The sequence below is a fragment of the Amphiura filiformis genome, chromosome 15 (genome assembly GCF_039555335.1).
Source record: "Amphiura filiformis chromosome 15, Afil_fr2py, whole genome shotgun sequence".
Lineage (NCBI taxonomy): Eukaryota > Metazoa > Echinodermata > Ophiuroidea > Amphilepidida > Amphiuridae > Amphiura > Amphiura filiformis.
Window position 1 is genome coordinate 36,329,954 of NC_092642.1, and position 23,325 is coordinate 36,353,278.

At 35.6% G+C, this 23,325-nt stretch overlaps 1 protein-coding gene and 1 long non-coding RNA gene across 2 annotated transcripts in view; one reads left to right on the forward strand and one right to left on the reverse strand.

Annotated features, from left to right (window-relative positions):
- LOC140171573 (uncharacterized) overlaps positions 1-13,882 on the forward strand; it is a 27,986-nt gene extending 14,104 nt beyond the window's left edge. The window contains exon 2 of the long non-coding RNA XR_011861618.1: positions 12,351-13,882. This is a non-coding gene — a long non-coding RNA (uncharacterized lncRNA). The remainder of the gene's footprint in view (positions 1-12,350) is intronic.
- Positions 13,883-14,019: 137 nt separating this feature from the next.
- LOC140171574 (uncharacterized) lies at positions 14,020-22,062 on the reverse strand. Its single transcript, XM_072194849.1, has 5 exons — positions 21,946-22,062; positions 19,356-20,606; positions 17,700-17,798; positions 16,844-16,937; positions 14,020-15,234 (listed from the first exon to the last, which is right to left on the reverse strand). The coding sequence occupies exons 1-5, from the start codon at positions 22,016-22,018 to the stop codon at positions 14,946-14,948; spliced, it is 1,806 nt and encodes a 601-aa protein (XP_072050950.1). The 5' UTR covers positions 22,019-22,062; the 3' UTR covers positions 14,020-14,945.
- Positions 22,063-23,325: the final 1,263 nt, after the last annotated feature.

A 23,325-nucleotide genomic window follows, 5' to 3' on the forward strand; every position in this document is an offset into this window, starting at 1 on the left:
ATTCAAAACTTTAATGAAGGTTCCAAGGTTCAAATCCACCTGGATGGTGGAGACTTCTGAGTTCCAAAACCTGTCTGATATTTAATGTACATTTTGTACCACATTTAAGTCAAGAATTATTTACAGAAATCATAGGATATAATAATTGTGCATACATGGTAAATGAAAACTTTTGCCTGAGAACCACATTTTTTTCATCATACAGTTAACCCTAGACATGATCATCCTGTGTCTTACTATAGCACATTTGTGTCTCAAGTTCTGTGCATATATTTCATTGCCAATATTAAAACTCATATCTAAAGATGTCACAGTACAACCATTTCTTAGCAATGTCTTGAGTCAGGTCTGGGTTGGCAACCAGGAAATGCCGGTACATGGCTGAAACATTAAGAGATGATGGAACCACATTCTTCACTGAGGCCTGTTCAAATCTGCTCTGGCTCTCACTGGCAAGGAACTCTGCAATGTGATTACGGATTGAGGTGCCTGATTTCATCATCAACTCTGCGGTGGTTGTCATGCTTCCCGTCCATCTTTGATGTCGAGTCCAAATCTAAGACTTTTCTCTTCAGCCGTCCCTGTTTAATCCATGCAGAGCGCAAAATGCTGCTTGACACACCGATTGTACATTGTTCCCTACGGACAATGTGTAGGCGTAACTCCGTCGCTGACAGCAGCATTCTTCCTCCTCGGTCGTCGCCTGATGTCTGCAGCATCCTTCTCTGTCACACAACCCGGAGATAAACGTTTTGTGTCTCATGATATTGCAGCTCCTTAAACTGGGAGAGGATGATCGATTTTCTTCAGTGGTAAATTTATCTCTGCATCCGCATCTGCACTCAACAAGAGCTTGTTCTTGGCCTCGGATGGCTTTGCTTGATGTATTAATGTAAGTCTCATGGTATTTCAGCTTGTTAAACTGAGCGAGGATGGTAGCTTTTTCTTCAGCGGTAAATTCCTCACTGCATCCACATCTACAACCAACAAAAGCTTGGACTCAAACTGGGATGGCTTTTTCTGTGATGTAGGGCTGTCCTGTAAGAGAAGAATATGATAAGAAAAAAAAATATCATCAGTTGAGGAAATCATTTATATTTTAACAGTGCCTGTATGATGTAAAAATAATTGAGTAAGCTGTACTTTTGTACAGGTGTGTTATTCTATCAATTGAGAGCTCATTAAAGGCTCAGGTAGCAACGTTTGGTTAGTAGTTTTTTGTGGGACATCAGAGCACATCAGACCTATCGAATTGCATTCTGAATAATGAAGAATGTCCTTCTGATATCAAATATTGATTTTTTGAAATTCATGATATAATACACATTTTATGGCAAATAATTAAAAATCGATAATTTTGCTATTTAACAGTCCTCAAAGTAAACTTTATATAAATCTAATGATATGTACATGTACTTTAAGTGTTGAGTTGGGATGAAAAGCAGTTGATCAATTGAAAATTTTGACTTTTCAGTATTGAAGATATATGGATTTTTTCTCAAAAACATCAACAAAATTTAGGTCTTTTGGGAAAAAAAGAGTATATCTTGATTATCTTCAATCAATAGATTTATGAAGTTTACTTCAAGGACTGTTAAATATCAAAAATGAAACTCGCAGCTCCTACAAAAAATACTGTGCAAACTAATATCAGATTCCTTAAGCTCATACTTATGCATGTAGTTCTATTGTGTGAAGAAAATTTTGCTATATAATTTTGTGTATAATCCAATTGATAATTAGTGGCTGGGGCATTCATGTATAGGTTGCACACTCCTGCTATTTTATCCCCTATTGATTATTGTTATTTATATGTAGACTAAGTTGTAATGTAAGTTAATTTTAAGTTGTAGAGTAAGGTCAATAATTGGTTTCATGCCTTGATGAGCATCATTTATTTGGTGGATTTTTGAGCATTATAAATCCACATTAGTATTATCATTAAACTTCCTAAAACCTACTTGAAGTGAATAAGTTATAAAAAGATTTTCTATTCTAAATTGTGCACTGATCATTATTCATGTTTACATTAATATATTTAAGTTTTTTACAGGCCAGCTAATTAAGTGGTTTTTTTTTTAGCTCTCAAGTGTTTTTAATGCACACATTAATACAATGAACTATATAAAACAGTAACTCTAATAATAATAATTAAATACTAATATAATAACTATGATAATAACAATATAACTACATGTAATATTAATAATAATAATAACAAAGGTAATGAAAAATGTGAAGCTTGTAAAACACATCTTTCTCATAATAGCAACTTGCACTTTCTTTGCTAATCTAATGATGACATGAATTTAAAAATAACAAAAACAAAACAAAACAAATAATTCTAGGCAAGAAAAATGGAGAAAGAGTAAGAACTCACCTTGATCCCTCCTTCTCTTCACCATTGCTTCCAATTTCTGATTGGAATTACTTCTTCTTTTACCAGCTTTCTTACTCATTACATCTTGCAAATTATTAACTACAGCATGAGCAGTTCTCTCAACAGTATCCATGTTGGGTGTGTCAAGTTTAATGTTGATGTGTTCCAGTTTGTGTGTATCTAAGTGTGTCATGTGACTCATTTGACTGCTACTGATTGGCTTACTGAACACATAAGTACTTCCACTTCAAATGATGATGCTCTTGAGTACTTCATTCACTACAAACCCCATTGTGGTGACAATTTGGCTTCCAATCAATAATTCAATTTTATTTGTGCATACACTATGCAACAGAAGAAAAAGAAGTTTCAATATGGAATTAGCAAAGAGAACTTGACAATTGGTTTAATTTTTACTGACTTGTTCAGTAAAACTTTTAATGTTAGGTCAGAGAAGATGTAATTAAAAAAAAATCTCTTGGTAGGTTATGTTAATTTAAGCAACAAGAAATATGTAAAAAGGTGTCTGCTTTCTCTTTAAAGACTCAATTTTTTTTTCGTAAAATGTTTTTTTTTTTTAATTGTTTATTATTTGCCCATGGAGTTAGTTTTCAGGATTAATCTTGAATTTCAGATTTTTTTTTGTCAAAATGTCCACACTTTTATTTATTTTCAGCCTGTTTGGGGTCTTTTTAGCCCCAATTCATGTGCTTTTCCCAAAATTTTCCATTTTTTTCTTTATGCCTACTTGCATCCATGTGTTTGCCATTTTATCCCAGAGAACGGAGTATCATTAATTGCACAAAACATGGATGGACCAATTAATTACATGCAATAAATGACCCTGGAACTTGTGTGGTTTCATACGCTTATATAAATTTCCAATTTGATTTTAAAGAGCATGTTCATTGAAGTAGCCAGTACTATTGCCATTATTACTCATTCACATCCACAAGTAAATTTGTACTTTTAACAGATTAAGATATCATATATTTTCTGTATAATTTATTTTGCATCACAGTACTATCAAAATTTGTATACAGGCCAATTTTATATTCATAAATTAAAACCTTGTGTGTCTGTTTCATAAATATTGCAAATAACACGCTTTTAACAAGCTTTTGTTATCCTCAGTGTCATCTGCTAAACATACTTTCATTAACCATGGTTCCGAATTCGACAGCCTCACTGCATTTGAATATGCAGACATGGAAATTATCAATTACTTAAGTTCATCCTAGAGCAGAGCAATGTGGGATACCTATGTGAAATCTCATACCAATACACGGATTTGGGGTTTCTCTACGGAAGTCAATTTGTGCGAAATTCCTTCCCACAATGCAATATGTATTGCATAACAAAGAATATTGATTAACCTCAGAACTGTATCTATTATGCAAAACGCTTATTGCATTGTGGGAAGGAATTTTGACACATATTGACTTTCGGTTGAGAAACCCTAAATCTGTGTATTACCATATTGATGCTAGCTTTTAAAACTTTCTATCATTTCTATCATGGCTAACACTCCGCTTCATATTTTACATCTTTTTTGTATCTCTACAGAAGAGGAACCACAGCATAGAGGTATACTTACAATTAACATGTGTGATACAATCTAGCAAAATGATTTTAGCAAAATTGAAATTTTTGTATTTTTCTTGTAATTTTAAAATGAGGGAAAAATCATTTTACCAAGACCATGCCTGATTCAATTTTTGAAAAGGCTTTAATTTGGCAATTGTTAAAACATAATTGTGTACACAACGGGAAAGTTGTAACACAACACATTACTTGCTGTATTGTCCTGAGCTACAAGTGAAGTCATATACGAAAAGGTGTTTAATCAGAACTAAAATTGGCTATACTTATAAAAATACTTTTTAAGTATTTGGTCTAGTTTGAAAGCAAGTTGCGAGACATGATGTATCAACTTGTCCCATCTGTGCTTTAAAATGAGCAAGTTGATAAAAAAAAGTTAATGGACATGTCGAAAATCACAGGTAGGCATGTTGCATTTTGTAGTGATGAAACTACTAATAAGTACCATATAAAAAATTTCAAACTTATTTTGACTGTTTTTCATGATCAGTTTCAAGATAAATTTACACATTTTGCTAGATCACATCACATATCAAATGCATGCTAAAAATCTTCTAATGTTTTAGCCTGTCTCATTAAAAGAAGTTGAGCAAGCAGTGATTTTAATGACTTCCAAAGTTTTGACTGCAAGTTATAAGTGGTGCTAGTCATATTGTAATATACACATTGAATTTGTGCATGTTTACTTTAGACAATTGGGACTGGAATATACCTGCATTTGCTGTAACCTATTATCGTTTCACGCACTGCATATGTGTTGTAACTATTATCGTTTCTGCACTGCATATGTCTTGTCTTTAAATGTATGCATGTTCTGTCTTTCAATGTCTGTGTCTTGTTTCTGTTTGCTTATTTACATAACTTGTTGCCATAGCACCCAAATATCTCACACCGCCAAAACATTCTCTTCTGCGACTCACTTTATCAAATGGATCAAACGGCCACAGAAACGATAGTTCTGATGAACACAGTGTGAATAGTGAGAATGAAAATGATAAGAGTGAGGCGATGATAATACTCTCCATCCTCGTAAGTGTTTCTAGATTTTAAAATTTGCCAATTTTAGTTTACTTACATGTAAGCTGTAATTGCAATTATAGCATGTCTAAAAAGGCATTCTGCATAAATTTACTAATTTAGTTTTTTTTGATTTACATTCTGTTTCATATTGTTTTGTATCACTTTCTGTATAATTATAGAATCCCAAATAGATAATCCAGCAGAAAAAAATTGCTGTCCATTTTATTATTTGTTTGCAAGTGTTGATGTTTTTTAATTAATGTGTTTAGAAGGCGCTGATAGATTATGTTTACAAAGCATATCTCAATCAACTGTATTATGATTTGTTACATCCCTGTATGGGGGAGAAGGGAAAAACACCCTTTCTTTGTCACAAGCACTTTATGTGCCCTCATTATTTATTTACACCCTGTTTCTGTCATTTTTGTTTCTTTCGAATTTCAAACTTCTAGTTGTCTTTTCTTGAACAATTGATATATGCATGGAAATAGCTTTCTAGTTGGCCTTATGTATATGTTAGCCAATATCTTAATAGCTATCTAGTAATCATCTACTTTGTATTTTATTTCTCATTATTTGCTAGCTGCGTGGTGATGAAGGAATGCATATTTAAAAGTTTGATAGATTTGTTGACATATAAACAATAGTACTTGAATGAATTATGCATCCAGCAATTGCCATCAATACAAGTTGTAGCCATCACTATCACAGAAGATATAGATAGTGCTAGTTAGTGCTGCATGGTGTTTGTTTACTTCATGAGCCAGTGACATGACCTGATCCAAGCATGACCTGATCCAAGAATGACCTTATCCATGCACGACCTGCTGATCAATATCTAACTCACACTTCATGCTCAACTATTCTGGAGATAATTCTCCATGACTCGGAAATATATTTGTGTGTTACTTCTCATTCAGCTGTTTTTCTTTCATTTTTCGTTATGACAGGTACCTTTGGAAGATGCCGATATGTTTACTACGGCCGACATTCGGAAGGTAACAGATTCATCCGCAACTCTGATCTCTGACAAAGTCTTCATGCAAAACCACCAAAGTTGTATATTGATTGCCTACAACTACAGAGAACTATGTAGACATGACTCTTGGGTGTTCAAGGTGAAGATATGTTCTGTTGGTGGCTCATGGAAGAAAAAGATCATGCTTTCCTACCCAGCATCTTTGGCAAAGTCGACATTTGTCAGAAGAAATATATGTGCTGCAAAATCTGTTTGTGTATCGTCCTTGTATGCAGAACAACCCATCGTCATTGTATTTAATCATGTGACATGATCTGATCCAATCAGACCGAAGTTGGCAATAATGAAATTAAGATATCTAAAGGTAAAATACAGAAATTGACATATAAAAAGTTCATAACTTTACAGCCAAGTATTGGTACTTGTGATTTCAACATCATAAGCCTATAGGTACTGAGCAAGCAAGTGATTTTCAACATTTCCGACTTTGGTGTGAGTGGATCATATCATGTCACATATACCCTTGGAAGATGTGGTGATTTGTGTTCTACAGCTTTGATTTAGAAGGAGAGGTCTGCACTTCTAAGGAAACAATCCAGCATCTATTGTGTTAATTATAACTAGATGAAAATCACAACAAGAATTCAGGGTCTGCCCTTATTTGTTGGTGTGATTTTTACAGTAGGGCACTTTTAGTTTGTGCTTAAAATTCCAGTCATGTTAAGGGAGCCCATATGTGCCATTAGTATACAATGTAGTTGTTTTAAATGATTCTTTAGCCAAGGTGGAATATTCCAGTTGCATACATGTAGCATATTAAGCATGTACGCAGTGTAAGTCACATGCATGCAATATTCTGGACCGCATTATATTATGCCTGTGTCTTTATAGCAGAGCTACAAGCAAGTGTTGCACCTTGGCCATCAGTAATCATTTCAAATATTGGTTCCCATTATTATTTATTCAGATTTTGACCTGTAAATAGTCATCATAGTTGTGACTATTTAGTGCGGACTAGTCGTTCAACCCTACTAATTAGTCCTCCTTAACTACGCAAGTAATATGTACATGTATAAGTAAAATCTATTGCTTAGGCACCAGAACCAAAAAGTCTTTGGATCCACTGTCGATGCTGTTTCGATATGCTTGCTATTAATGAGCTATCAACTAATTAGTCAGAATAAATGGTAAATTTGTATTGGTCAATGTCATTACATGCAAAGGTTCATTATATGTAATCACAAGTAAGAATAGTCAATGAATTGTTTTTATAAATAATTAAGGCTTGATCAAGCATCGATGGTCGATCGAAAGATCAAACTAATTTGGTTCTATTGCCTTAATCGTAGAATAATAAGAACTAGCAGTCCTTAAAAGAAGTCTCCAGCAATCATGACATTATGCCTTATATGTTAGAAAAATAATTATCAAGCACAAATCACATGGTTTCACATGGTTTTATTTAAAACAAACTCATATTTACCATAAAAAATGAATAAAAACAATCATCTCTCAATACGCGATATTCAAAATTCCCTCGCTGAAATTGTCTAGTGCAGTGATGTCATGGTTATTTGTACTCAACTGTTGCCAGCCTTCATTGTATTACTGGCACCCAAGAATTTTGAATATTGTGTGTTGAGACACGGCTGGTTTTATCCGTTTGTATGGTAAATATAAGTTTGTTTAAAATAAAACCATGTGATTCGTGGCTTGAATAATAATTTTCATAATTAAGACATAATGTTGTGATTACCTTCCTTTAAACTCGGTGAAAGATGTATTGTTCCATTCCACTCGCCGTTCTGGCTCGTGGAATGGAACAATCCATCTTGCACCTCGTGATTATATTTCGACCATGATACTCATAGACAGGTAATATTTGTATAATATCTAATACTGCAGCTGCTGACATCACTACAAGGAGAAAGCAAAATACTATAGGCTGATCCAAGTCATTGTATGTTATTTCTATACCTAGAGTTGTTTTGTACTATATATTTGTGCATATTGTATATCAAAGGAATCTCTTCTGTAAAACATGAATGTACAGGGTGTCCCACAAAAAGAGGTCCTCTAAAGAAGCTAACAACTCAAGGTTTTTTTACATACCAAAATATATTTGATCAACTTTTCAGAAATAGGAGAAAAAGAAGGCGCAATGAAAAAAAAAAAAAAAAAAGCGCAGTGATTTATAGTGCGCTACGCACAGGGCACTCGCCTAGACGTTGATCCACAAGCCTCAGCACACTTTACAGGTTGTCGCATGACCACTACGGCCCCATCATCATTCCACAAACCATTTAAACAACAATTCAGGGACTTTGCTGCTTCAAGAGCGCACACCCTAGACATTCCACAAATAACCATCGAAACCGGGATCAGCTCCCGAGTTTACATTTACAACGAGACAAATTAGCAGTGAGTTTTGTCAAGGGAATTTCAAGCTAACTCAATTTTTCCATGTGAGCGTATAGGCACCGCCAGGGTTCGAACCCGCAACCTCTCGCACCATAGTCGAACGCCTTATCGATTGAGCTAACTTGACTGCTGAGGGGCCTCTTTTTTTTGGGACACCCTCTACATGTCAGGTCTAAAAAATACTTTATTTTTTATTTCAGGGGCTTTTTTGAAAGATTGATTGTGAGTAATATTTTAACTGAACTTGTAACAGGGACTGTCCTTGGTGATGACTGATTAATTAAGATGTGAAAATAAAAACATTGTGCAAAGGGAGCAAGAACAATGTTGTCCAAAGAATTTTAATTCCAAAAGGTATTTCTTCTGAAAGAGGCATTTTTTATTCAGCAAAAAATGCCTGAGCAATGAGGCATTTTTTGGAGAAACAGTACAATTTTTATTTTTGAACAATGCTGTTTCAAATCATAATCTTTTAAGACTATAAAAACAAACTTTTGGAAAAATTAATCAAGTACCTTCAAAACCCTTCAAATCAAACTCTCTTTAAAAAAAAAAAGATTTATAGTGCGCTACGCACAGGCACAACGCCTAGACGTTGATCCACAAGCCTCAGCACACTTTAAAATAAAAACACCTCCGAACGCAGTCATGCACCCAAATACTAGATTGATTTGTAAAACAGCAGTTATATAAATTGATGTGATGAAGTCTATTATTATTGTGTATTGACCCTATAATGTCTGAGTCAGCACTGTTAAGGGTAGACGAGGTATTGTTGGTCTAAGCAACCTAAAAATCAATTTTCATTATCTAGATCAATATATTATTGAAAATTAACACCTTGATGTTTTGCAAAAGTTCATTCTACAAATTGTATACTTTGCAAACTTGCTTAATTTATTGTTGTTAATGAGTTATGTACGTTTTACAAAAGTTTTGTTGTTTCAGCCCTCTTTACAACATAACTCAAGAACCGCAGCACCTATAAAAGTATATTTGTGATATTTTAATTCTTCTACACACTCGCTATGAATTGAGCAATGCAGTTTTTGCCAAAGCTCACTACCATTCAAATAAGATGCTGTGAACTACCAAATCACAACAGTTTAAAATAATTAATAACCTTAAGGGGCATTCTTTACACAGGAAGGGCATTTATCTGAAAAAATGCCCCAAAAGAGCGATGAGGTATTTTTGAAGAAACAATACAATTTCTATTTTTTGAACAATGCTGTGGAATAGACTATAAAAACAACCTTTTAGATAAATTAATCAAATGCCTGAGCAAAATTCTTCAAATCAAACACTCTTTAAAATAAAAACACTTCAGAATGTAGTCATACACCCAAATACTAGATTGATTTGTAAAACAGCAGTATCAATGGATGTGATTGAGTCTATTAATTGTTTATAATTGACCCTATAAGTATAATATCTGAGTAGTTAGTAGTGTTAAAGGGTCAGTCTTTGGGATGTTGTAAAATAATTTTTATGATTCACAATAGCTTTGTGAAAAGTATCGCATAGATATTGATTTGTCACAGAGTTCAAATATTGTAATTTCAACTCATCTGGTCTTGTAAATATGAAAAATGATTTGCATCACTATTAGGTGACGAAAAAAAACCCCTGTTCTACGGGCGGACGGACCTGTCTAGTAGGGTCGGTCGGGCATTTTTGTTTTTGTGTTTCTGGAGGCTAAAATTACCCAAAATATCACTAAAATCTGCAAATTTCATGAAAAATCCAATGATTTTAGCAAATTAAGGGAAAAAAAATCTTCAAAATGCTGGGTTGCTTGGGGCCGGTAGAACAGGTTTTCTTTTCTTTCTTTTTTTTGTCGCCTTATAGATATAAATCAAGAACCAAAAAAATGCACACCTGCATGTGCAGTATTTCAATTCTTGAACAGATTCCCTCCAAGATGTATGTCAGTTTTGATATGTTCTTTATTAGATTACTAAGGTCAAATGAACGTCTTGCAGGTGATTATCCATTGCGACAGATGCAGGAGCATATTTTCTGGTAGCGTCTTCTGCAGTAGCTACACATTTTCACAATGTCTTCCATTGTAGAAAATGTCATTAGAAAGCTAATCACTTGAGCTGAAAATAAAGTTTTATCTATAATTAAAGACAGAGATAAAAAAGAATTTATTATGCCTGACGTCATCTGTCAATCAAATTCGAGCACGGTTTGTTTACAAGTGTCGTGATGATGACTTGCTGAACGCGGCGGTACAACCTGGCGCCTTATTGTTAACTTTGCACCTTCAAACATGCAAACCATCTCAAAAGTTAGGTCTTTATAGTAGGAAACATTCTTTGGCGAAGGCACCATGTCAACAATGCCTAAAAAGCTGCTTTTTGCCTTGTAAAAGTACATAATTTTTCACCATTTGCTGCTATTCCTTTTCTCCGATCAGCACCAGATAGATCGGTCTTCCTTTTACGCGCTGATTAACCTGCGTAAACCAATCAAGGATCGTATTTGACAGTGACATCAGACGCGATAAATTCTTTTTTATCTCCGTCTTTAATTATACTGAGAGTCCCTGCGCCACGTCTGTTGCAACAGAAACTTGTTCACAAAGATGTCAGACTATAGTTACTATAGACTGGCCTTAGTCAAAAGGGGCTGAAAAAAGCAGGTCTTATATAACTTATGCAGATGTGTAGTATTACTTATGCAGATATGTATAGATTGTGCAAACTAAATTGTTATATCCTTTTTACATGAACATCTACAAAAAAGTAATTACCCCCTCTTATTATGAGATAATAACTCAAAATCTATGCATCAGAATTTAAATATGAAATAGCAAAAGGAAACACAGTTTTGTGTTGCAAATTTTGATGCCTCGTTTGTCTTAATAGCCCTAAATTTGTTGCCATTGTGACCCTTTGAATGAAAAAGACATCGATTCAAAAGTTGCACCTAAGCCCATTTGAAAATATTGCTTATATTGCTAGAGTACCTGGTGGTCATTGGTCACAGTGGGTCATTCTTGACCAGTCATGTAGAGAATGTAATGGCACACCGACTCGAGTAGCTTTTTAGTGCAACTTTTGAAAATGCATCTTTTTCATTCAAAGAGTCACCATGCTACCAACTTTGAGGTATCCAGACAAATGAGGTATGAAAACTTGCAGAATTAACCTCTATTTGTTTTTGCTATTTCAAGGTTTAAATTTGATGCATAGGGATTTTAGTTTTATATTGTAAAAAAGGGTAATCAATTTTTGGTAGGTGTTTATAAAGATTACTTGCTCCTGTAGAAAAGAGAAAAAAAGATTACTTGCTCCTACTATATACTTGCCTACATGCAAGATGTAATGAATATGTAATATTGACAAATTGATGTAAATTCATGCTGAAACTCTCTTGTTTTTGCACTTTGTAACTTTGTAACAGTATCCTAGGGTTCTCATCATCAGGTCAGTGATTTACCCAATGGCTTGGTTACATGTTATTGGCATGCATGGGAAAGAAGAAATGAAGAAAAGAAAGAAATAAGTGAAGTGAGCTGATCCCCACAGACCAAAGATGGCAATATTGAGAATTTAATATTTTTCATGATTTGACCTGTATCCACCTTTTTTGTAATTGAAAACTTCGTTGCCGTTGACGGGTGAGCCTAGGCAATCCCAAATCAACCATTTTGTGTGTCACTTAATATTGTCTACCATAGGATCAATGCAATATTGCTGCTGGGATCACTACACCTCCACAGGGAGTCTGTTACCTTCCAAGCATTGAGTAAATCCGGTACCCATTTGTACACCTGGTTAGGGAGAGACAATTTATATAGGGTGACGAGCCTTGCCCAAGTGCACACAACTTATTGATGGCGTGGGGATTTGAACCCTCAACCTTGAGCTACCTTGAATGAGTCAAAGTCTTTAGACACTGTGCCCTTTCACCCTCTATATTCCTTTTTAAAATAAGGCGAAATATAATTTACGAAATGTAAAAATGTAAAAAGATATGTATAGCCCTATTTGTTTTACCCCTGTGGACCAATTTATAGTGTCACACATCATTGTGTTAAGTCACAATGGTTAATTGTGTAAGAAAAGAGACTGTTTTAAAAGTTGCACCTGAGTCCATAGCAGTCCGGTTTTCTTTAACAAACACATGAATAGGCCTGGCCTACTGTATTGTTTGAAAGTCGACTCCTATGGACTCAGATGCAACTTTTAACACTGTTTGAAACTGTTTCTTTTTTTACATAATGAGTCATTGTGACTGAACGCAATGACGTGTGACGCAATAAATTGGTCCATATGTGTAAAACAAATAAGGCTACACATATCTTTTTACACGTTTGCATTTCGTCAAATATTTTTCAATTTATTTTAAAAAGTATTTAAGGGGGAACTTATAAGTTGTGGACCCTATAGTACAAAGGGATGATTTATTATAATCTGCAATACATCAGTATGCGGGAGTAATGATGGAATTATCCCCTTATATGCTTGTGTATATTTATATTATGTTGTTCCATACCCATGTTAATATTCAAGGTTAGAATTTCAGCAAGAATCCACATAGTGAATTTAAGCTGTGTAGGCATCAATAGGTAGTGTTATTCTTCTCAGCAAGCAAGTGTAACGCCACATAATTTCAACAAAGTACCCTATAGAAGATACATGCTACGTTTAAAATGTTCTATTATATTTATTACAAACTGAGGCCAAAGTTGGACTGTTGATTGAAGTTAATCAGTAATGCAAAATGTATCTAAGATATAAGTAATACTTGAAGTAAGGTTGCTTTTAGCGCTATGAAACATGATCAAACAGTCAGGTAAAAGCATATTTTTACATTGCTTTTTTTCATATTTTTGTAGCTTATTTACTTGTTAAACATAAGAAAATACCATAAAGTATATTGCTGATAGCGATCGATAGGCAACAGTGATGTATGCTGGGAATGAAAAGGGCTCAAATTTGCGATCTCAGGTGACAAATTCGGTAGCTTTTGAACCCTTTTCATTCCCAGCATGCACCACGTTTGCCTATCATTTGCTATCAGCAATATACCGTATGTTTACTTATTAATATTCTTTCTATTTATGAACTATATGAAGATTGTAAGGCAATGTGACTAAATAAAGGTCCGTTCATACTATGCTGCAATTGCTTTGTGGTGCGGTGCCGATATACCAATTACTTTTTGCCGCAACTCGTTGCATTTCCAAGTTATAATGTATTTAACTTTATTGCGATATCGCAATGCAGTATTTTGCAGTGTGGCAATTGCGGCATAGTATGAACAGACCTTATAATGAAGGCATGATTTCATTCCATGTGAGTTGTTTTATTTTTTACATTTCACTTTGTAAAGAATATTATTTTGCTTAGAAAGCTATTTATTTTGAAGGAGCTTGTGTAGATAATGGGTATGAATATGTAAAAGTAAATTATGAAAATGAGATTATGTTGTGATGATATAATAACAATAAGCTCTACAATCAATATTGTGTCTGATATAATCATTACATTATAACTTTTTAATCAACCAAAGTTTTAAAATTATGTTTTTATAACATGATTTTGAGATAGTCTATGTACATTGTATATAACAGTATACATAAAGACCTACACAGTAGACAGTATTATCAATTATTAATCAAATGATACATACTATAGTCAGGCATGGAAATTTACACCCATCCGGTCGCCATTGTGACTATAGTGTGTCTCGTCTCAAGTTGAGAGTAGTGCCATGTTAGAATTTGCAGCGGTAGATTCTAATCAGTGCGTTTTTATGTGTGTATATACGCCCCCGCACGATTAGGTTTGTGTATGATTCTAATCGGCCACTGTGAAATCCAACATAGCGTTCTCAACTCGAGACAAGACACACTATACAAGATGATTTATCACTGCATTATAAAAATGAGATATCTACATTAGGCTAATCCAGTTGAAATTCACATCCCATATAGAAGACATTACCTTAATCTCCCACACAGGGCGTGTGAATGCCAAATGGGGTTACCTGAATGGGTGACTCCATGTCTACTATAGGATAGGAGGATGTATGTAGTTCAACTGATGAAATAGCTCAATTGATCGATCACATATTATCAGTGATCTACATTATTATTATTGCTCTTTTCTAAAAGGTTTCTTTCACTAAGATGACTTCTAACACAACTTGGAATTCTGGCATAACCCTTTTCAGGAAGCCTTTGTTTGCTCCGGGCACTTTACTGTTTATATGGCAAAGTATACATTCATTTATTTCATTTCCGAGCAGGCGACTACAAAGTCTCTCCAAACACCACGATCCATAGCTAGTAAGGCAATAGCATCTGGTCGTAAATCATTATTGGTATCCCCCAACAGCTTCTGTATATATGTCAGATAACTTGTCCTTTATTGCCCTGGTCTCCTTTGCCATGGGATCCAAAAAGGCTGATTTAACATTAATGCAATTTTTCTGTCCAGATTTCACCAAAAGATAATCTTTTCTTACCCCCTACCACATGCTACCCCTGGTTATGGCCCACCCCTATACTCGTATCTACATAATTCATTCCGGTATGCTTTCATAAGCGGTATTGGTAGAGCTTGCAAGTGTTGCAGGTGAGTAAAGACCCTGATAGGAATTCTCTGATGTATCACCGTTGTATCGGACATAGCCATCCCCTGATAAGGAAACTGGTCCATTTCCATCATTCAAAGGTGTTTGGTTCATGTCTCTTGGTATTGAGATAGATTGAGAGCCACCATCTGAGGAGATTGTGCCATTTGATGGCGGAGTTGGTCCGGATTCATCATCTGTAGAATGCTGTCCATGATTTTCTTTAGCCTGTAGAGATCTGTTTTAAAACAATTGTATACAAAAAGTAGGTTTTTACCTATGGTGATGTAATTGAATACACCACCCTATATGCCATACATAAATTTGCCTCGTTCTATTTTCCTGAAATGACATTTTCAAAAAAGAAATCTAGCTTTGCAGAGGAGGGCCTCGAACCCATGCCACACCTTGCCGCTATCATGGATCAAACTAATGTCATGTAATGTCATATTATGTACCAATGTGCTAGACCACTCGTCCACCGATTCGTAATTGAACATCAACAAAGTATGTACGATTTATACGCACACAAACGCACGCATCCCAGTCACAAATTATAGCTTGAAGAAGTTGAGGGCATCAAGAAACATAAGCCACCCACCCAAGAGCACCGAACACATAAGCAACAACAAAGTTAAAAGTAGTGTATGCTTCCCACATCCTGGGTATCCTAAAATCATTTTCTTTTCAGTAGCCATGTCCGCGTGCGTTAGGGTGGGCCAAAAAAAGACCTTTTTTCTCGGATCGACTTGGAACTCTTGGAGAATTTTACTGGGGTACATACTAGTATTGTGCTGAAATATCAGTAATATCGGAGCATGTTTCGCCCAGGCAGTAGATTTTCACAAAATCCCTACTTTTTTTGCTATTTCTTACTGTATAACTCTATATAGAGAAATCAGTAGAAACATTCTGGGAAAAGTAGGCATTCAGATGCCATCTAACCAATATTAAACACTTTGGGTAGTTTGTTTGGACCCTCTAGAACATCACCAAATAGCAAGCCGTCTCCAATTGGTTACCATTATTTTTGCTAAAGACACGCATGTAAGTCAAATATTAATGATATTTGAGTTATATAAGGGGTAGGGGTAGCGTTATGGAGAATTTCCCCAGTTCTACTCAGTCAAATTTCCCAAATGCGGTATTGTTGCATAGATATGAACTGCAGCATTGTCAAAAATAAATGCTATATGATTTTCGGTTATCCATGTTTTGACCAGAGGTCTAAAGGTCACACAGCCTTGAAAATTACTACAAATCAGGCGTCACATGACCCTTTAACCCCTGGTCATGTCAGAGCTGCTCTAAATTCATATCTCATGTATTGTTTGTACTTTTGCAGTTCAAATCTACCCAACAAGACCAAGATTGTGAAATTTGACTCAGTAGAACTGGGGAAATGCTCCATAATGCTACCCCTATACCCCTTAATTTAGCAACTCAAATATCATCAATATTTAACTAAATACAGGTCTATAACAAAAAATAATGGTAACCAATTGGAGACTGCTTGCTATTTGGTGATGTTCTGGAGGGTCTAAACAAACTACCTAAATTGTTTAATATTGGCTATGATGTCATCTCAATGCCTACTTTTCCCAGGTTGTTTCTACTGATTTCTCTATATAGAGTTATACAGTAAGAAATTGCAAATAAGTAGGGATTTTGTGAAAATCTACTGCCTGGTCGAAACATGCTCCGATCTTACTGATATTTTAGCACACTAGTAGTATGTACCCTAGTAAAATTCTCCGAGAGTTCCAAGTCGATCCGAGAAAAAAGGTGTTTTTTGGCCCACACACATAAATACCCCCACCCCCCACTCCACATACCCAAACACTTACCGTTTGACTACGATAACCATGGAACACGCCAGAATTAATATAACCAGCAAAAGGACACATACAGCACATATCAGACTTAGTAATAGTATGTTATCTATATGAAATAAATAAAACATAAAAAACCATAGGTTAAATGACTGATGCAATAAGGTTGATTCTTTATGTTGATTTATTATCAGTACGTACAGGACAGGACATGGTAATATCGGCCGAAAATGAGCGGTCCACCTCAACGTCTAAAATCATAATGTGCTCCTTTTGTTCTTAAGAAGGAATCTAACTAAGTCAGTTGAAAAAAAAAGAGGAATCCAAACAGCTCGAAGACCATTGGGAACAAAAAACAACACACTTGGTATTCGATTCTTTTCCAGATTTAGAAAAGATACAGTTACAATAGCTTGACTAACAATGAAAATAATGGAGGGACTTCCCAAGTTTTATTTGAAATTCTATTACCCCCACGACCCATTATTCAAAGCGCGCACTGTGATTTGTTGAAACGCGTCACGTGAAAGACCATTAATTAGCAATAAAGTGACCAGGGCAACGAACTTTATGTTCTTCTCGCATCACAGCACACAGCAAAGCGCGATGCAAGGCGCTCCACCTTGATGTAAACAACTTGAAATATTTGGGCAAAAATGTGATATTTTCTCTCTAAATCGCTCTATTTTGTGGTAATAGAATAGAAATAAAGAGTGCAGCATCATCCTTTACACGCAAACAATGTGTCCTCGGCAGTAAAAACGTTTAAAAGGATAATGCATTACCCTTTATTTCTTAAATCAAATTGAATGGAATTATTAATAGATTGCTTCGACATTTAAGAGTTTAATATTTCAGGCAATATATATACCTTCAACATTGTATGTAATTGGTGGGGTTGTAGAAGACGTCTCCAATGGCAATAGTGTCTCATCCATGGTAACGGTTTCAGACGTGGCGGAAAATGGATCTGTAGGGAAAATTTGTATGTAATGTTTACCCGTAACATAGGTATGGAGACTGGAATTGGACTCTTTAAAACTTCAGATAATTGAGAGGTACCTTTTCCAAGTCTTTTGTTTTGTTTCAAATAGCAATGTAGCTCGTTAAAGTGGAAGCCCCACTTTTGATTCAAGTTCCTTAGGGAATTAGTCAAGTTTAAAATGTATCCCTGTAAATTCTATTCTGTCTGTCATCGAAGTAACAGGTGTAAGTCAGTTCTTCTGTGGCAAACTGGCCAAGTGGGGCTTCCTGTTTAAGTTATATATACTTCCCTTTAAAGTCTAACGAATTCTATTTGACAACTTAAGTTCCCTAAGGAACTCTTTTATTTGTCCATAAAATGACCAGTAAGATACAAGTCAAGGAGCAGTAACACAGATTCATAAGTTATATAGTTCAGATGGCCTTGTTCAGGCAAACTTTTCGGAACGTAACCTTCGCCTGAGGCACACTGGTTATCAATATTGACAGGCAGCCGCTGGAAGCAGTTTTTGGGCCACATTGAGGCTGCATGAGTTATTACTAATTTTATCCAGCTAAAACATTGTTGGTGAAATATTGCAAATTGTCCAAGGGATTAGCATTTGTTGTAACGTAATGTTTCGACACCATCATGAAGATCGCGGTATAATATATCATGACAATTAAAGTTCAATGAAGACTCTGTGATTTGGTCGCAACATGGTCGCAAGCTACATCAATGACGTAGCCAGGAAGTCAAAGGGAGGGACTGGGCATGCAGAGCCCCCCGCCTCGATATTTTAGATTTGTTACGCTTTTGCCCTCCCCCCACCCCTGAAAGTCACATTGCTCCACACCACATTCTACAAACAAAAAAACCTGCCTATGCCACTGATCTACGTTGCTGCCTTACACCACACACCGACATCGCCTGGCTAATAATTATGTGGTGCAGCAGAGACATTAAAATGAATACACGGGATCGATACACGTGAATTGCTATGCACGATTTTGATATCAGACGAAAATCTTCGGATACTGGGTTAGAAAATGATGAATATCTCCCGTAAATGATTTTTTCTCAAGAAACCATATGTGGTCTCATACACTTGAAAATACGTGTTGAACAGATATGATAGTCGTTAGCGTGCGCTTTGAAAATTGGCCGTGCGCTTTGAACTCAAAATTTGACCAAAACTCTAATTTTATATTGCGTTGGTCCTGTATGGACTACAGCGCGCAGCAGGCTATATCGGCACTCACTCAAGTGGAGACAGTATAACCATTGACCGCAATGTCGTATACAAGCTTACTCACACAGCGAGAAATCAATTACCCCGTCTATTGTCAGTAGCCTTATTCAGGTCACTTCGCTAATTATGCATCTCATAAGGTCTGAATAAAATGGTCATGGGTGGCTGTGGATTCAGCCTACCATGGCGATCTACCATGATGATATCGGGGCGATGTCACTGTGCACCATGCTCTGCAAATTGAAATTCCTAGAATTTTTTTAAATTTTTTTTAAAATTATAATAATTTGATTCAAAGCAATTGCTCTTACTCTGTACATACGGAAGACCGGCTCCAGCCACATATGAATATGAAGTACAGCATGTCAGAGAAATAGCATAAACAAACACGGAAAACTTTCGCGATGGATCCACATGAACTACAGTATGAACTCCTAATCCTCTTCTTATTCTCCCCCGGATTGAACACATGGATCCTGGATCTCTCCCCGATCTTACTTTGTTCCAATCCGCAATATATGTCGTGTCGTCGAATACAAGTCCATCAATGAAATCGCAATCTATGATAACACTGATATGGTAGTCAAAACCAAACGGAGTGTCCATGATTGCAAAGTTAACGCTGTTTACGTACGACTCTGTTGGTGGGACAAACACCATAGATGGATCTCCACGTTTTATATTCTCAAGATCGGCATACGCGCCTTTCATGTATTGCATTATCAGAACAGGTTTGTTTGACTTTACTGAAACGATGACGTCTTCCGTGATGTTCGCCTCATAAAAACTATTCGCAGGTAGGTGAACATCACCGACATTTGAGATGGACAGAGTAGTATTTTCATTCGCTGATATGACTCTGTAAACGAAGCCGGAAAATATGCCTAAGAATGATGAAATGGTATGCTCCAGTCCCCAGTTTTTAACTGGTGGTAATTGCTCAAGCAAGCCGTCAATGTTTTTCACACCTACGGGAATGGAAGACGTGACCCCAGATACAACTGCAATTGGTTTATCACTTTGTACATAAGTTGCTGTAAGATCTTCTCCATCGGTACCTTCAAAGCGATAACTCTGAAATGCTTGTAGAACAACTCGAACTTCTTCCCCATTTTTGGTTTTGATATCAAGTACCGTCTCTTCATCAAATGCCGATATACAAACAAATCCGGGTACGGCGTCAGGTATATAAGATGCAATGTAATATTCAGTCCCGATATGTGAAGTTGGTAAAACTAGGAATCCTTCGCCTTTGGATATCCTATTATCCATTGCATATACTGAGACTATATCCGATGATGTCAAGAAGATGGTCTTATTTTGGACACCATCCCCAGGATCTAGACGAATTTCGGGCAGTATTGGAATCTCAGCATGCTGGTATCTTGTGATAGTGTAATTGACTTCAAACTGCATACCAGGGACAGTTACATTCACGGTGACTGGTTCATTGGAAGATGTTGTTACTAGTAAACGAGCGGGTTCAGTTGGCCGATGTAAGTAAGGGATGTTGAAGAAGAAGTCGCATCCACTTGTTGGAAAGTCGACATCGTTGCAGTTATCTGTATGTGAAAAAAAATAAGAGTAATATGGTATACGGGCCTCTATGGTCAAGTGCGTTAAACCTGTGGGAGTGCTGTTTAGTCAAGTAGTTTTCCCCCAAAAGCCCTCAAAATGTGAGGGCGATTGAGGCAAGTTTGATAGATTTTAAGCAAACATAAATGTTAAACCTATATCGATTAGATGGGTGTCTATTATAGGCGTCTAAGAACATAAATTTAGCACAAGGCATATCTCCTTAGAGTCTAAAACAAAACAAACAGAGTGATTCCTATTCAGTAGCCCTACTGTACATATCAAAAATTCTTATCAAACTTGTCCCAAATCGCCCTCAAATTTTTGAGGACTGCTAGGATAAACAAACTTGACTGAACAGCGCTCCCATAGTTTTACCGTACTTGACCCTTATACTACTAATAAGCATTCTGACTATTTGATTATTCACTGATTATCATTTGAAAAACGATATCTGGCTATGATGTTATGAAGTAAATAGAGCATTTGCAGATAATCTACCAGAGACAGAATTCTATAAGCAGAAGCGTTTTGCTTGAAATATCAGTGAATGGGGCCATTTCGGTTTTTAAACGTCTAGGCCTAAATGTAGAACGATCTGAAATCTCGATTTTATTTTCATGAAAAGTTAAGTAAACATTGCAGAAACTTTGTCCTAAAATTAAAAACCAAACGGATCAGCAGTTTTAATACGACGCATATTTTATTTTACATGTAATCTCTATTGTGAAAATTATTGACGTAAAATTCAAAAGAAACTGGCAAGTTCTTCAGGAAAGTTTTGTATTGACGGGGTTCAATAGTGAACTAAAGAATAATATCAATCGGACTTAAAGTTAAATCAGTTTCAATGTTTTATTTAGATATAATACAGATGCTTCTTAATATAAAAGATAACGTAAATTACATGTAAAAAATCACGACACACAGATCTTGACCTCAACAAAAAAATGAACATGGAAAACAAATTGCCGACCAATATGATATTTCAATAAGATTACACAGATCACACCTTGCACACATTGGAAGAAAATTGAAATCTAACTTTTTTCAGTGCTGGGAAAATGTTAGAGTCAAAATTGTCAAAGGGGGTCGTGGGCACGCGTTTTAAGGGTGCTTTGTTTAATATTGGTATTACCCTTTAAAGAAGATGCGCTGGAAAACTCTTTTATGTGTATTCTATACCCTCCATCCAATATTCCAATATAAGACCCAAGATGGAATATACATTAAATATAAAAATTACGGTCTAAACACTGCGGACACCGTTGTAACATTCGGTGGAAATATGGCGCTATCAAGTCGAAGATCTATTTACAAACTCACCTGAATTGACAGAAGAAATGGTTCTGATTATTGACAATAATATTATGCGCCGGATTTGTCCCATCGTCATCATTACTTTTGATTCCACACGTTTGGATTACAAATTGTTAAATAGTTAATAACTTGTAGTTTCTAAAAGAATTGCGGTATATTGGTAAAGAATCGTAGTCGTTTATAACATTGTTTATAGTAAATTATGGTAAACAACTTAAAACTCACTTGCTTCAACTTATCCGATGTAATAATGATATGATATTTTGGTCTTTGTACGTGCCTTCTATATGTTAAAGTACACATTCTTGTTGGTGTACCTCACAAATTTAAAGGAAGTATAAGCATATATTTTCACAGACGGATGCTTTAGTAGAATGAACTATTTAATGGAGTTGTTAGTTTGATTAAATACGTCATAATGAACTTCTGTGCACGGTAAGTTTACTGGCATGGCATGGAAAAGTTTGTGCTGTGATCTGTGACCGTTATCTATTTACTTTGGTTAAAACAACTTTCATTGGAAAAGGAACTGGATGATTTTACATGTTATATGAGGTGACGACATAGCATATTAATATTCACGATGTGATCAAGGGAAATGAGTTTAATGTGAAAAATATTCAATGTCAAGGTGTGTTTTTTTCTTTGTTTGTTTGTTTGTTTTATACAGGGTGTCCCAAAACACTGAGGCCCCTCATTGTGCCCTCTTTTTCTCCTATTTCTGAAAAGTTGATCAAATATTTTGGTATGTAAAGAAACCTTGAGTCGTTAGCTTTAATAAACCAAAACAATTATATCAATCAGCTCACAACTTTAGAAGATTATGCTCTTTTAAAGAAATGTACCCGTTTTACACTCTGTCCACGGAGAAGGTTTGGCTACTTCAAAGATTGAAAATGAGTACACATACCATGCATACCATGCATGAATATCAAACATTCCTCAATGATAACTTTATAAAATAACTTTATTTATGGAATGGGCTTTACCGGTGGGTTTATGGGCAATGGATTTTGTTTAAAGTGTCATTAATTTGTGGGTAAAATGAATGCCGAATGGGACTTCTTGTGCTTTACTTGCAATTACTTATTTCTTCTTGGTTATTTATGCCTTTTTGTTTTATTTTGCTTACCTTATTACTTTGTTGTTTCTCGCTTTCTTTTTTATTTTTATTTTATTTACAACATTAGTCATTTCTCTTTTTAGGATAAAAGGTAGCCCTAAAAGGCTATTGGTTTGTCTTTGGTTCTTCTGAAGTGAGTTTACTGTGCTGCTCTGCCCTCTACCTGGTTGCCTCCTTGGCGAATACAGGTTTCCGCCCTGGTCCTCATTGCATCAATTGCGTTGCGTACCATCCTTGTGCGCCGGATACTTGCGAATGCATTC

Bases quoted from the DNA above. Each gene is read 5' to 3' on its own strand.
- LOC140171574 (XM_072194849.1), bottom strand. From the start codon at position 22,018: ATGATGACGATGGGACAAATCCGGCGCATAATATTATTGTCAATAATC. The intron at 20,607-21,945 runs GTGAGTTTGTAA...TTTCACATACAG, and splicing joins CATTTCTTCTGTCAATTCAG to ATAACTGCAACGATGTCGAC. The intron at 16,938-17,699 runs GTATATATATTG...TATTTCATATAG, and splicing joins AATTACATACAATGTTGAAG to ATAACATACTATTACTAAGT.